Source organism: Phlebotomus papatasi, chromosome 3 (assembly GCF_024763615.1).
Source record: "Phlebotomus papatasi isolate M1 chromosome 3, Ppap_2.1, whole genome shotgun sequence".
In the NCBI taxonomy this organism is placed as follows: domain Eukaryota; kingdom Metazoa; phylum Arthropoda; class Insecta; order Diptera; family Psychodidae; genus Phlebotomus; species Phlebotomus papatasi.
This window is the reverse complement of record NC_077224.1, coordinates 14,839,099-14,851,439: the sequence shown is the minus strand read 5'-3', so window position 1 is coordinate 14,851,439 and position 12,341 is coordinate 14,839,099. Positions and strand designations below refer to the sequence as shown.

At 33.9% G+C, this 12,341-nt stretch overlaps 1 protein-coding gene across 2 annotated transcripts in view; it reads left to right on the top strand.

The window, feature by feature from the left end:
* LOC129807812 (protein mothers against dpp) overlaps window positions 1-12,341 on the top strand; it is a 242,094-nt gene that overhangs the window by 52,571 nt on the left and 177,182 nt on the right. Inside the window, exon 1 of one of the 2 annotated variants that reach the window (XM_055857311.1) lies at window positions 1,233-1,567. The exons of the other annotated variant lie outside the window; for it this stretch is intronic. Within the exon in view, the coding sequence (XP_055713286.1) occupies window positions 1,556-1,567 (12 nt within the window). The 5' untranslated portion in view covers window positions 1,233-1,555. Of the gene's footprint in view, window positions 1-1,232; window positions 1,568-12,341 lie in introns of those variants that run through there. 2 annotated transcript variants of the gene reach the window in all.

Below are 12,341 nucleotides of genomic sequence, written 5' to 3'. Positions count from 1 at the left end.
AATTTGTCAGTTAAGCTTTAAAAAGTTTATTGACATCATTTACGTTCTGAAAGGTTTTATTTAAGGTAATGTACACTGATCTGCTGTTGTTCTTTCTTAACCTGACTTTTTTTTTGGAACGTACGCATATTCAGGGAGAATGTCGATTCAGTTTTCACTCCACAAACTAAACAAAAAAAAATATTGACAAAAAAATCAACGAAAAAAATCGTTCGATTTCAAACGGTTTGACGTCTTATCAATCCACGTGACGTTTTGGTATTTTGGTTAGAACATTAGGTCTGTGAATTGAATTGTAAATTTGATTCTGGCCCTCAAAATTTCCTTAGTAATGATCAGTAATTAATGATGTTACATTGTTTGTCCATCTGAGCTGTGCGGCTATTACTACAGCTAGAGGTTACTCGGTTAGAGATAGCGACTTGGGGTATTCAGGGACCCTCCCATAAGTCGAGTATCATTTAGTATCTTTAGTATCAAATACTAATGGCTGATTAAATGAGTTAAAGCAAACTTCATGATTTGAGACTTATTTTTTTCAAATGTGAAAACAGTAAACATTTTAACTTCTTGGTGATAAACCTTTCAAGTGCTATGATTACCTTTAGCAATTTAAAAATCGAAAGTGTTACTCGTTATCCGGAATGATATTTTGTTATTGTGGATCCCTTCATCATAAATGGATTTTGAAGTATTTTAGTACCTTTTAAATAAATATTTCAGTAATTGAATAGAAATCTAAGAACCCCCCAACAGCTGCTGTAGCAGTCACAGGTGCAATGGTGAAATGAAACTTTCTCTCTCCCTCTCTTTCTCTCTCTCGCTCTCTGAAGAAACAGGTGCTCTGTTCACAAAAGCGCGCCACATTGAAGAAAGATTTTCGCGCCAAAGTGGTCAAAGCTAATCGATAAGTGCCCGCACATGATCCCTCTCGCTCTGACGCACGGTGTGGGTGGGAAAATCACCCTCTCCAAGTATCGATCTGCCCATGCGCTCTCACATGCTCCGTCAGAAATGTCCCCGTACTGTCTGTGGGAGTGTGTGTGAATTTTCTATTTCACCTGAGAGTGACCAGCTGCTGGTTGTCTCTCTTCTGCTACCAAAATTCGGGCTATCTCTTTCGTGAGCTTACTAGTTTTCTTGGCAAGTCATCTGTGGGGTCTTGTTCCTGTCTCTGTCTGGCACACAGGCCACGAGTGTGCTCAGTGGCAGAGATAGAGGGACTTCCACATAGACCATCAGTTTGGAGGAAGTGCTTCAGTGGATTGCATGCAATGGGATTACGGGCTCATTCCTCAGTGGATTTTGTGTGTTAGGAAGTGGTGAGAAAAGGGCTGTTTCCTGATCAGGAAACATTCCTCAGCAGCAAGTGCTAAAAGTGCTAAATTTTGTGAGGATTAACTTCTTGAGGTGTCTTCTTGGTGACAAGTGACAGGTTTAGGCCTGGATCTGGGATACCTATCCCGCAGGGACAAATCGATAGAGGGAGTGTGGTGTTAAGGAATTTTCATCAATTTCGCATTTTGAAGGAGTTATTTTGGAGAAGGACAGCTTGATGATGGAAAAGGTAAATACATTTGCCATCCTCTCAACCCATTTTCTTCCGCCTTTCGAGGGAATTCCCTGGAAATTACCGCCCCCTCGTCCTGGGAAATGTCGCTTAAAGTCCGTTTAACTGATTTCGGTAGGGATTTTGCGTAGGGACAAAAGAAAGACGCAATAGGTGAAATTCAAAACATTTCCAATTACTTTATTTCGCATTTTCACCATGTAATAGTTTTACTGCTACTTGGAATATCTTGCCGGATATTCCTGGAAATTTTCCCAGAAATACACCCAGGAGCAGAGCTACAAATAGGAAATTGAATTTAAATAGTTTAAAGGGAGGAAATTGAAGTCAAGTTAAAGATTTATTTTCTCTCGAAACACGTCTTCCTGGCTCAATCGATCACGTTTCTTGGAGATTTATGTGGTTCTCTGGAAAATGTTCTTTAGGGAAATTACCTGCGCTCTCGTTTTCATTTCGATTATTTTCCCTACGTAGATGTTAGATTTGTTGGGGTCTGGATTGATGCATAATATTTATATACAAAACAAAAAAATGAACCGGGAATTGTCTCAATCGAAGAGAGTTTGTTGATCGCTCGAAGGTCGTTGGCAGTTGGTGTTGTGTATTACCTCAAGAAAATGTATCACATTATTACGATATGGGTGAGATCGTGGCCCTGTGTTGGGCTAAGAGCTCCCCTATGTTATTACTTTCAATTACGTGTGATTGAGAGAATGGAGTGGAGATTTCTTGAATGAAGAAATTCCCAATGGTATCTTACTCAGCACACCACCTTTGGCTTCGAAGTAGTCTTGCAAATCATTTTCATAAAATGTGGTGCTATTACATGGAAAATTTTGTTAAATATTTTTGTAAGATAATGGGTTATCATTTGGTTTACTCCTATTTAATTTTGATGGGAAATTTATATGTTTTGCATGTGACTTAACGTGTACTAAAAATTGGGGGGTTATATTTTGTGCTAAAAACCGAGATGACATGTTTTTGTTTAAAATTTAGTACAAACATCCTACCATCTTCTTACCCATTTTAATTAAAAAGAGATTCATTTAGATTTCGATACACAACTGCTCTATTGGTTTTTTTTATCGAGGTCGTTTAGTACATTCCTGTACTAAAAAATTATTTGTAATTGCTTGATACAGTTTAAGGAGTTTAATCAGAGGCATGACGTTTCCTATTGCTTCCCATATGTTTCTGGCGAACCGAAAAAACTTTTGAATTTATTAGCTGTTTTCTGTCACTGTAGAATGAATTAGCAAAAAATACAAATACAAAATAAAAGCCAATTTAATATTGAATATGCAACCGAAAACCCCAAATTGGCAACCTACGTAGTTTTGGAGATATCTCGTGAAATGTGGACGAAAACATGGAAAAATTTATACTAAAATCGGTCGTATTTTTCAGAGCTAATGTCACCCCACTGAGTTTAATGGTGCTATTTCAAAAAGTGAAAAAGGGGATTCTTTCTCCTGAATAGTTTTTTAGTACAGGATTGCCTTCATATGCTTCTGCATAATCGACTTTTCCTGTGTTGGTTTGTTTGATGATACAATTGTTTGATGCGGTTGGAACACGACAAGAACTGGGTAAAATAGTCGTGCCAGGAACCAGCAGAAATAAAAGTCAATAACTCAGAAACACATGAGAACAGTCATGTACTAAAAAAACGTTTTCATTGGAATAGTACCATAAACTCATTGAACAGGCAAACAATTAGAATTTTAAATATATTTCGGTAACCGCTCATAATAAATATCAAGTGTTTATATTAAAAGTTCATATAAAGTAAAATATCATCCGATTAAATAAACCATGAATTTAGTACAAAGCATGTGAATCTGCTTATTTTTATTCTAAGATGATTGACAAACGGTTGGAGAAGAAAGTTATGAATATGTTGTACCTTGTTTGGATCTCTTACATTTTCTATACAATTCTAAAAAAATATTTGACACATTCTTTATTAGTGACAGTTTATGACTTGTACTAAAATATCTTATATTTAAAAATCATGCCTGATGTCTTATTAGAACTTCAAAGTTAAAAAAATGCGCTGAAGCTATGCATTAAATATTATTCATATCTATTAACTACATCATTGTATATTATACTATACTATTTTTTGTAACGAATTAGTAAACTGTGATATCGAGTTAAGTTTTGAGACTATGTACTAAATTTATTTTTCATTTTATGATTTTTGAAAGCTCCTTTTACTAAGTATTTTGAGAAAATACCAAATCATATAGCATAACTTAATGTTTCTCTTGATTTATTTTTAGTACAGACATGTGCTAAATTAAATTCAGGTTTATTTGGAATATCCTCCCTATTTTTTTTTAACTAAATATAATCAACATTAGAAAAAAAATGTTGGTGCTATTTTTGAAATAATACAGCACACAAATGCAATTATGTAGGAATTAATGATAATGCAAATATGTGAATAAGCTCCCTTACGCTGAAATTCCTTTCTATTATTCAACATTTTCCATTTAATAGATCTATAATTTTCCCTTTTTCTGCCTCATCGATGGGGCCAACGACACTCACTGTGAATATTAATCCTTACAGTGTTCTATTATTAAATAGCACCCCCTTTTTAGGGTCACGATCTTTTGCGAAGTGCTAATAACCTCTCAAGGAGAGTCTTTTGGGTGTCCTTCGAGTAGAAAATAACTCCTTAAGATGCCATTTCTCACAATTTACTCTTGCAATAGTAAACAAGGGAATGAAATCGATTGACGAACTTAGTGCACGAAATCAGATGATGTTCTCACTCGGTGATGCAATTTTATTTTATTTGGTTTTATTCTTTCTATTCTTGTCCTCAATCTCCTTTTTGGTAAATGGAAGGGTGTTTGAAAAGTTCCATTTTATGAGAAGATTTGGCATTCCTTCAGATAGGGATTATGGTGCAACTGGAAAGGTCTTCTATAACTTTTTATTTCCGATTGAATTTTATCAGAGTATCTTGGGATGTTGCTTTTCCGAAGGGTATTCGCATTTAAGTTTGAATCGTGATAAAAAATGTTGTTTAGAACCCTTGATATTTTGGCTTGATCAAAGGTGTGTGTGTACTAAATAATAGTCGTTGCTGGAAACATTAAAAAACATTATTTGATGGCGTTGAAATAATTAAGAATATATTTATATGGAAATATGGAAAACTTTAACTGTGATTAGATCTAATTCCTCTCGCTAAAATCCATGTTTAATTCCAGTGCAAACACTTGAACTTTTCCAGAATTTTAATGCTTGTTTTTATTTGTGGTAATTACTTTGGAAGTCAAAGTAACTCTATTATTAAATCGACATGTTACTCAATCAATTCCTTATGGTTTTTTTTTATTGCATTTATAATATCATAAATACAAACATCTTAACTGACTCATTAAAAAAAAACCATATTGGATATGCTTTATTAATTTTACCTTATGACAAATTCAATCTCAACAGCTTAAACTGTTTAGTCAGATAGTTTAAGAGTTCTTGTGACAGACACAATTAGGCCATGGTTTTTTTATTTAAAGCATGAGAATTAAAAGTTAAGAACAGTTGCTAGCGCCACTCGCGGAAGAAAGCAGCGCCATCTAGCGGTGAAAAAGGTTGTCAGTGTATTTTGGTTTCCTCTTCATGTTTTGTCCTTGAAAAGTTTCACTTGTTTTCTTTTAAAGAAATTTGCAGAGCCAAATTGAAAAAAAAAAAACAGCTTAATAGACAAACTTTATCAAAAATGCTTCTTTTTACAAGAGTTTTTAAATTCCGAAATAAAACTGTTTTTCGAGTTTTTAAAGCTACCATTAGTTGCTTAATAATTTTTAAATCTTTTATATTTAAATTTTAATTGATTTTTATAACTACTGAAGAGGCGTCATTTGCTGCTGGGATTGTTTTTATTCTTTTCTGATAATTCCAAACAGAACAAGATAGAAGAATTAGTCCCTTTACGGTATTTGTCGAAAAAAAATGATAAAATAGTTTTTGTAAGAGGATTTTGGAAATCCTTCATTTATTTTTACTTAAACATTTATTTAAATTTCTTTAGACATTATGTAATTTCACCGAACATATTGCACATGCTTATAATAAATGAAGTTATAGCAAATAAAATACAATTTTTGTATTAATTATAAAAGTAATTAAAATAATTTAGAATATTTGACATAAATAAACTTTATATTTTAGTACAAATTAAGCTAGATGCAAAAGAAGCTAACAAAGAAGATTATTAAAAAACTAAAATGCATAATGGTGGTATTCCAGTGATAAATAAACATGTTTTTTTTTATAGAAGTGTACTGTTCTCAATTGCTTCTGCATTATCGACTTTTCTTTGTTTTGGTTCCTATTTCGACTGTTTGGTGGTTTTATAACACGGCGAGGACTAGACAAAACAGGCGAGAACCAACACAGAGAAAAGTCGATAATGTAGAAGCACTTTACAACAATAAAGTTAGAAAAAAAACATGTTAATTTTTCATTGGAATAGCACCATAATGTTGAAATATTTTTTTACTGGTCGAACTCGAAAAGAGAGCAGTTATATAATCCTTTTTTTTCAACTTGTCACTGACTTGGAGCATAAACGGTAAGATATGTCAGCTTCCGGTCATCGGTGACCCCCAAAAGAACAACACATCATATCCAGATGTTTTTTCTTTCCCTTCACTAGTGATTCCAAATATCCGGGTTTTTAGGATAGACGGTTAACCAGTTTTGCATGGCTCTGAAACCCGTTAACCGGTTATAAACCGGTTTCATATCTTAATACCGCTTTTAAAACCGTCTCCAGAATAGGGCGGATAATCGGTTTTTTCGGAACCGGTTAACCATTATTGGAATCAATACCCTTCACCACCACCCCACCCCCCGTATTTCATTCCCTCCAAAACCACGTTTTTTGGTTTATTTCGAAAAAAGCTAGAACGATTTCTTTTATTTTTGGATATGTTTTGGAGCAGGGGAATTCTGTAGTGATATAATAATGTCATACGAAAAATTTTCGTGATAAATTGAAAGCCATTTCAAGGATCTCTATAAAGCTTTTAGTAACTGATAACAATCGGATTTGTTATTAGTTTTTCCGAATTTATCACACAAACACTTTCGAATTTGTCATATGGTATTGTCATAATGTTACAGAATTCCCCTACAGGTGAACATTTCATTCAAATATGCTTCTGATCTAAAAAAATCGGTTTGCGGAAACTTGGTACTTTAAATTTCGAATTTTACATGTTCGTATTGCACATTTCGTATTTTACCATTTCGTATTTCACATTTCGTCTTTCATACATTTTGTACAGAAGTTGAACATTTCGTCCGTTTCAACCGATTTTATTAAATTTGGATTTTTTGGATAGGTCTTGAAATTTCCAACCCGATTTCATCGGTCGCAATCGGTAATGAATCGGTTAAGTATCGTTAAAGCGGGTGACTTTGTTTTTCATAAGCTTTTTATTACTTCTAAAACTTAAGGATCATCTTTACCGATGCCATCTATCATATCCGATCAGTGAGAACCGTTCTTAAATATTAGAATTAAAGAATCCAAGAATCCAACTTGTAGTCAAACGGTAACAGGTACGAACTTCCGATCTTCGGGGAACACCCTCATATTTTTGTAAATAAAAGTGACTGAGGGTAGTTCATGTATTTTCCGTCGCTTGGATCAGCAATTATTTTAACCTATTCATTAACTAAATTGAGACGTTCAGAGCAAGACTAGTCTCCTTTGTATGCATTTCCTTATTAAAACGGTCTACTTTTGCTCTGAGCGTTTCAATTAGCAGTTGTTTCCGTATAGTTGCGAAGTTACGATAATTGCCGATCTAAACGACATTATGTTCTTAATAACTTTTCGATTTTAAGCTTATCAATTAATACCTATTAATTGTGCTATTTTCTGATAGTCAACAATATAGAGGTAACGAAGTCAAATCACATTGGATAGGGATAATTTTCTTTAAAAAGTTCTGATGTTTGAAACTGCCCCTTCCTCTTGGCTTCATACTTTTTCTCCTTACTTGTTTATTCTATTCCTCGATGTAGTGAAGAAAGGTTAATCTTTGACAAATACTTCAACTCTTATAAGAATGCATTTTATGGACTGAATAATTGAGATTTCAAAGTTTTAAATCGTTTGAGGCATAATTGTCTTTTACCAAGCCAGAAGTTGAATTAATTTTAAGCCCTAAAAGCTTTGGACATGAAGAGTTATGGCTTCATTAACGATGCATTGTGTGTGGGCCTCTAAATGTCTGATTCAACTATTGCTTTCACTAAAGACAATCCTCTCATTCAATTATCATTGGGTCGTTATCTGTCCATAAATTTATATATAGCATTTTACTATATGTGCATATAGGATTTGTTATGGAAATTATCTTCTATTTTCGCAGAATGCCAAAATTGTCTCCCTTATCTTTATGACGACTGTTTTGTGCGGCATATATACAATAATTCTGGGTGAAATTTTATTATCACTTTCAACTTGGGTAAAATGTGTAATTTGGTGAATTTGGAGGGAAAATTGAAAAGTTTATCCTCAAGTTGGTTGTCTTGTGACACAATTCCGTGATTTATTTATAAATATCACTTGTACACTTTAAGTACTTTCTTATTGTTTGCTGAGTGCTGAGCAATTTATTCTTGGTTGTGTGTTAGAGGTTCTCTCGGTGCATGGTGACTCTGTCCTACAGTGGTTTATTATACTAAATGCTAATTATTATAAATAACCCATCACACATGGGTACATCATGTGCGAGATGGATGGAGCATTTTTTTCCATATAATTATGCCATCTCGGTATTGCAAGGTGGGATAGCACCATTGAGGTATGCTCTTGGTGAATGCAATTGGTGTTGACCGCAATGAAAATTGCTCGATGACCATGGATGTTGGGTTGCTCTCGTTCACCGTTTTTGAATTTTCCATTGTCTATGCGGTAGATTTTTCTGACCTCTTGCCACATTTTCTCCATGCACAATGGTTTCTCTATGCAAATTTGTGATTATTTGTTTTGGGGATTCGCTCCACGGGAAATGTGAATCAATTGTGTCTGCTATGTAAATGCTGATCATTGATCTCCTATGCTAATTTGCTGTTTTTTTGTTGTTGGAGCTATAGAGGGCAATAACAAAAATATTCGTTATTTTACAAATCTTCAAATTAGTCTAGCCGTTGTGAAATCTAGGGGCGAAACGATGAAAGATTGCAACTTGGGGATTTATCAGAAACCCTCATAACTCGCCTTTGAGTAATCATTCTGATTCTCTCACATATGGTGATATGATAAAGTCATGGGAGTAATTATAGAATCGCTATCCTATGGATGTTGTACTTTTATTTTTAGATCCGTATTACCAACTGTTGTAATATTCTTTAATCGAAGTTACAAGGACACAATTCCACCATATTTCTGGTGAAAGAATTTCAACATTTTCTTTTAATCAGTAAGAGAAAACGTTAAACTATTGCACTCAAAATAAACCTGTGGCTTGCGTTATACCGGTTCTATTCATACAACTTCAAATGGGCGACATAAGGGTTGTATTAGAAATGATTCTAATGATTAAGTATTAGAATGCTGGATCTATAAGTGCCTAATACAGGCTTTAGACCTAAAGCGATCTTTAGACTAGGGTGAAGGAGGAAGCCCGTTCCGACGAAGACTCTTCTAAGCTAACGGTACCAATCACTGTTCAGCTGGGGTGGTAACTTTGAGGGGTGCTATAACGACGGCTAACCTTAAGTTACGATATCGCTATAGTTCCGCTAAATGGGGTTGTGAGTGCTCGACGAGTTATTCCGAAGGCACAATCGAATCGGCTCCTCAGTCGGTCTTTACCATTGAAGCGAGGAGGACGCTGAAAGACGTCCCACCTCTCCTTTCCCCACATGGTAACAATCTGGTCAAAAAAAAGAGCATTTCTTCTGGAAAATTTTCTGACAAAAATCAAAAAAATAAGGCATTTAGAAGTATCGGAGCAGGGTGTCTTCTATGGCAAAAATGTAGTCCTAAGTGGAGTCTATTGTGTGCTGAAGAGAGTATATTAATATTTAGTTTAGTTTAGTTTATATGATTTTTCAAAAGTTGCTTTCTTAGGTCATTTTTGAGAAATTTTAGTTTGATTTTGTTTTTCCGCCCCCAAGGATTTTTTGAAAAAATATCACATAATTTTTAAGTTGAAGCACAACTACTTACGTTTCCAACGGATGCCCATTTGTTAAGTTCTGTACACTAGAACCGGAGGAATAATTGGTAATATGTGACAAAACAGCAAAAACAAAAAAAAATAATTAAAGAAAATTGTTACGTATAGGAGAAAAACCAAGAACAGATTCTTGATCAGGGGACTCGACTCTACCAAACGTACCATCCTTAATTTATCCTTAATATTCAACACTCAGTCAAAATTCTTCGAAAAATCTTGATCGATTACAATTTGGAAAAATTAAGCTATATAGCCAAGCCTTAAGTTTGAGACCCGTATAAGCCTTATGCCGAAAATAGACACAGGCTGATCCTAGAATTTACTCAGCTCGAAAAATTTGGCGGTAAAGGATCCGCTCAAACTATCAAACATTGAGGATTTAGGATCAAGGATTAGCGTTTCTTACGTGAATTTCTATTAAATGTGCATACTTTTATTTATGAAAGACTTCTTCTCTTTGTATCCTATTAATGACAACCTGCACGGTTAAGTCAAAAGTTCTTGTTTATCACTGAAAATGATAGTAACATTTATGATATGACAATTCTCAGAAGTTTACGGAATCTGCTACTTGGCGATCTTCCAGACCTTGCTGGATTATCGGTATCAAACTTCTACGATGAATTATTTGGAATTTATAACTAAGTCATATACTTCAGGCGAGAAAATAATTTTCTGGCACTATTTCCATCGGTCAGAGCCCTGGTGAAATAAAACGGTTTACAAGTGAAGGGCCTAAAAAATGTCTGAATTCATGTCAAATAGTGAGCAATCTTAGCATAGCATCACTGCCTTTTTCATTTGAACAGATCACAAGATTTCTTTAATGAGAAAATTAATAAATCAATTTTCTTATGGCAAAATATATCTTTCAAATTAAATCAGAAAATCCAATGCAATTTCTTTCATGATCCAAATGCAATATTGAGTGTATGATTATGCAATGGGGCAAATTTACAATTGCCCATTGAAGAGAGTCTCTGATGCCATATTCTGATGCGCCCCATTAAGTGAAATTGAATACAAAGACTGGATTTGTTTCAAAACTAATCAATAAACCCAGGGAAAGAATCTTTCGTGAGGGAGCCCAGAGAGACGATCCACATGGAAAGATTTTCTGGTTTGTATGATGGAGTTTGAAGATGAATCACTAGTGATGTTCCCATCAATTTAACGACTCCTTTGCACCATCATGTTTGAGAATAGCATGAGATGAATCTTTGCTATTTTGTTCTATTTCCTTTCTTTATAATGTTGGGGTTTCTCACATGAGAATCTCTTCCTCTCTGTGCCCAGGAAAAGCATCATACATGATCATGCAATGCACTTGCTTGATGGCAGTATAGAATGTAGTAAAAGTGGTAGAGGAGAGAGAATTGCCATATAACAAATAAATTGTGGATTTGTCGTCTCACATGGTGTGTGCTGAATAACTAAAATGGTATCAAGAGATAATCGCAAAGTGGCAGATTTATTGTAGAAATTAACACATTTCTCCGATGGCACTTTTGGATATGGTATACGGCAAAAAGGGAAAATCAGGAAGTGGTATCCTTTGAAAAATGATTTGTTGATGGTTGTTGGAAGAGAGTCAAAGCAATTTGTAAAATGACTTTGACGATACTTTTCCGACCCTAAAACTTAAGACATGAGAAAAATATTGCGGAAAATGCTCAAATTCATCAGTTTAATATTGCTCTATGAAGAAAATTTGGTTCTTATTGATGAGTTTGACCAAGTCGGACAAGCTTCATGCTTACGAGTTATGAGAATTTTTCATTTTATTTCATTGCTTATTTGAACCGTTTGAAATATTAGTTTAAATTTTTTTAGTATTTCTAAAAACAAAATAGAATTAAATTTCAAATAAGATTTCTATTACCGGTTCGAACCATTTCAGAAATAACCGGATTTAAATTTACATTGTAATAAAATTTCAACTGAAATTCTTCTAAAATACCCCAAAAATTATACAAATAAATTTCAGATTTAAGAAGATTAGTAGTTCACTACCGGTTAGAATCAAATCGGAGATATTCGGAATTTAAAATACTGTTGAGTTTTATATTTACCGGATTTTTATTCATTTGAAACGTATAAAATATTTAGTTAAAACATTCAAAAATACAAAATATTACATCAAAAGTAATACAATAAATTTTCAGATTAAAAATTATCCGGTTTACTACCGGTTGGAACGAATTCGGGGATATGTGCAATTCAAATATCTTTGAAATTCTGTGTTTTCTAGTTTGCAATTCATTTGAACTATTCGAAATTCAAAGTCAAAATCATCCAAAATACTCCGAAAGTTATTATAGGTACAATTAAATTTCAGGAAGAAATATTTTCCAGTTTACTCTCGGTTAGAAAAAAAACCGATGCGAAATTATCCGGAATTCAAAAGCCTTTCTAATTATCTATTTACTGGTTCAGAAATTGGTTTGAACCATTTAAAATTATATAGTTTGAATTCCTCAAAAATCCTCAAAAGTAATATATACAATTACAATTCAGAAAAAAAAATATTATCCGGTTTACTATAC